Here is a 3,721-nt window from a genome sequence, read left to right as displayed (position 1 = left end):
AGAAAGATTTTACGTTTACTTGCCGAATTCCCTTTCTTTGAAAATAGTGCAACAATTTGATCTAGTAGCGTTGGTAAATCAAATTCTTTGTTGACAGGGGACTTAAAGATATATTTAAAAACATTGCCATTTCCAAAAATCCCGAATACAAATTGCTGATGCAACACTCTCTCCCAAAACTATGATTCACCATGCCCCGTCCACAGCACAATTTCGAATTCCTCTACAATTCCATTTGTCATTGTGAGATCGAGGGCCTTGAATAAGGTATTAGCTTTGACAGAGATACATCTAAATGCAGGTGAAATTGGGTGGAATTATAGTTACAGGCATCCCCTTTCGCTCATACTTTCCTTGTCTTCTCATGGACATTGAAAAGAGTGCCACTACCATAGTGCTCACTGTGTGATGCAACTCCATCAGAATGGTGCAGTGACACATGCCATTTGACTGCCTAAATTTACCCAAACCCATGTGATTGGCGTCAGGTCGACGTACTCATGCTCTCTACTCATTCCAGATTCTAGAATGGTCGTGCAACTGCTTCACCGCCTTTCAGAGTGTGTAAGACTGCAATTGTGAAACGGCGTCGCATCAAAGCTAGGGTGAGTGCTTTTGGAATATGCCATCATCCTTCATTCAAATGAAGACTACTGCATCATGTGGCAACTGCTCGTGTGAATATTTAAGGATTGAAAAGACCTCGTCTGGAGACTGAAGGTGTCTGCGGATGAAGAGGAAGGTGAGATTGGTTTTCAGAGGATGCAAAGCTGCACAAAGCTGCGCTTCCACTAAGTAAACCCACTTTCGTTCCCCCTTTTGAACTCTTTTGCATGACGGGGCTTGGTAATCGTGAGAGAAGTTGAATGAAGTTGCGTGGTAACTGTATTTAAAAAAAAATTCCATTAGGCGTGGTGGCTTTCCGTTTTAGTTAGACAAGGAGGTGCAGGGCACAATGAGTTTCTGCTGCATCATGTGACTGCCAAATAGATCATCCTTTCATGGATAACACAGTTGTCTTTCTTAATTAAATCACTTGTTTGCCTATTAATGTCATCCTAGTCGGGTCTTTACAACCTATTTACCTCCCATAAATGGGAAAAAATGCACTCATTTATTGCTTAGGTACAAACGGAACAAAAATGGACTTACTTGTTATGATTTGGTTTGGTACTGGCGCCACGAGGATTGTTATGGTTAGGCTTGCTTGATTTAAGTTTTTGAGGATTGGACGTACCGCTTCTGAGCTTAATCAAGTCTAAAGTTAATAGTGGATTATCCACACGTTTTCATTGTGTTTTAATTCAACCAATTCACTGATTTTATCTCTGATTGGCCGAGGATAAGTGGACGAATTTGCAAGCTTCGTGTCCGATTGTCTCGATGGGGTGGTTAATTTGGAGATTTTTGTGGGTCCAAGTGGAAACTTTCACAACCCAAGTCTTCGCAAGGTAGACCATCTTGTGGGGTAGTATAATGCGTCAACTGGAGTAAGAATAAACACTGCAGATGGCTCCGCGTCATTTTAACTGTTGATTTTTAAAGAAAATTCAGCTTGTAAAGTTCGCACAAATGCTTTAGCATTCCCTCCATCATATTCAACACAAGTTTCATTTACACTCGCCGCCTTTCAATCTATGCTTTGCGTACTAGCTCATTCCTCATTTAGATACTCAATTGGATGGAATTGGGGTGAAAGAGTACTGGAAACAAAAATAAAATGTATCCAAGCTCTTTAAATTGCATTTGTGTTGCACAAAACAAATATCGCACATTGCATCAATGATGCATTCAAGTTGGTAACTCTGGCTTTATGACTGGTATCATCACTGGTCCTGCCTCAGTTTATGATATTTTATCTGACAGCACTTTTTCACTCAAATGCTACCAAATTACTCCTGGACTATGGCAAATATAATGTTCTGTCCGTCAAACAGCCTTCACGAATAAGTTAAAACAATAGGAATTACAAATAATAACTAACTACTGAGTACCACAATGGTGTCCAGTGCGGTAAGTATAACACTTTGAGACAAGGAGGTTATTACTTTCTATTGTAGTATGACAGACCATCGAATCGTATTAATTCTGCTTTTCTACATTTCAGTATTCGCAATGGACAACCCGCCATACTACAAAGGTATGGACTTACCCGTTACATTCTGTTTATTCACAGAGGTGCAACCAGCTGCTAATATTGACGGTTCACTTTATAATTTCCTTTTAACTCATGCTTGAGAATAAACTTAAGACGGAAATTGGTTATCTGTGGGAAGGGTACTCCAGCAAATCCACATGAGAATATCCTCTTAAAATGGCAATTATGTAGAATGGATTGATGCATTCTAGGCACCCTCCAATGAATCACAATGACCCACCTTCTTCCACGAAATACACCTAGTTATTGTGAATAATTGGCGAGGTACAAGGAGAAGAAAGGAAAATGGTTGAGAAGTCGAGAGAAGATTACACTGGAAGAGGATATAAGCGTTTGACATAGACAAGAGGAGGACACCGATGATAGGAATGGACATCTTGGAAGTGGTTGTGGGATCACTGGGAGACGATGTATTGGGTCTGGCAGTAGTGCTGTAGCTATTTTAACCCTGCCGTGCACTCGTCGTTGTAGAAGAAGAACTACTGAGTGCCCCTGTAGTAATTCTTGCGGCACTGTGAGACTCACCTACACTCGTCGGCGTTGGCGCCACTGAAGAGGACTCAGCGGTAGTGGTTGCTGTTGTGCTTGTGGAATTGGGGGTACTATCCTATACTTGTGTGGCTGCAATCACAGCGCTTCCTATTACAAATGGAAGGAGCACACCAACGCTCTTCTCCTGTGGGATTTTTGCACAGCTACTAGAATTTCCTACTTCTATTTATTGTGTCTGCATGCGTGAGAGTCAATACGTGGGCATCGAAGCTGACCAACCGCCAAACCTACGAGCAACGCATTCTTCACCGTTTTGCGGTATGCAAAATAACTTGACTGACTTTTAAATCATTAAACTTCAAAGTAATCAGACAAAAGGATCGGAAGGTATGAGTCAGCATGTGGGTTTTACATATGCCTCTTTCGTAGGATAAATAAAAGAAGAATACATTTATTTTAGTGTTTCAAATATAAAACAGATTGATAATTTACTACGCATTTTAAGCCGCTCAGGTAATACAGTAAAGAAGGCATCCTAGATAGTAGGTACTACGAACCGTTCCGTGAGTTGTGCAGTCCCGTTTAAAAAGTTTCCTACTTTCCAGGCACTACTCTTGAACTCATTAAAATGAAGATGTATAAATTTTCTACGACAATGCTTTAATTACGCTCTGAAACAATGCATGGTAGTTACGGCTATTAGTCGGTTTTAACGTATTCGAATATTCTTCCCGATTTGTGGTCACTAGGAGCTGACACTAGCCTAAAAACAAAAATACCAACGCAGATGCTGCAACAAAGTGTGTATAGACATAGTTCATTTCCACATTAAAAGTGTTGCCCCATTTTTCGCCCGATGAAACTTCATCTGTTTGATTGCCTGAGGGATGCGCAGTTTCGGGGCAAAGTGTTGGCTTTTAATTTCCTCATCGGCAGCTACACTACGGTAATCAGTTAAAACCACTACTTTTGACATCGTTAATTAAAGTCGTTTGCCAAATGAAGGGATTTGATAAGACATTGTTGGCTTACAATAAAAGGAATTCCAACAAGTGAACGTAAAATCTTTCC

General features: G+C 40.5%; 1 protein-coding gene across 1 annotated transcript in view; it reads right to left on the bottom strand. All coding sequences in view use genetic code 11, as the record gives it.

The window, feature by feature from the left end:
• EGR_06963 (hypothetical protein) overlaps positions 1–420 on the bottom strand; it is a gene marked incomplete at both ends in the record, with an annotated part of 3,095 nt that extends 2,675 nt beyond the window's left edge. The window contains 2 exons of the mRNA XM_024496212.1: positions 14–101; positions 403–420. Coding sequence (XP_024349415.1) covers positions 14–101; positions 403–420 — 106 coding nt within the window. The remainder of the gene's footprint in view (positions 1–13; positions 102–402) is intronic.
• Positions 421–3,721: the final 3,301 nt, after the last annotated feature.

The sequence above is a fragment of the Echinococcus granulosus genome (assembly GCF_000524195.1).
Source record: "Echinococcus granulosus chromosome Unknown EG_S00066, whole genome shotgun sequence".
Lineage (NCBI taxonomy): Eukaryota > Metazoa > Platyhelminthes > Cestoda > Cyclophyllidea > Taeniidae > Echinococcus > Echinococcus granulosus.
This window is presented reverse-complemented; position numbering and strand designations above follow the sequence as displayed.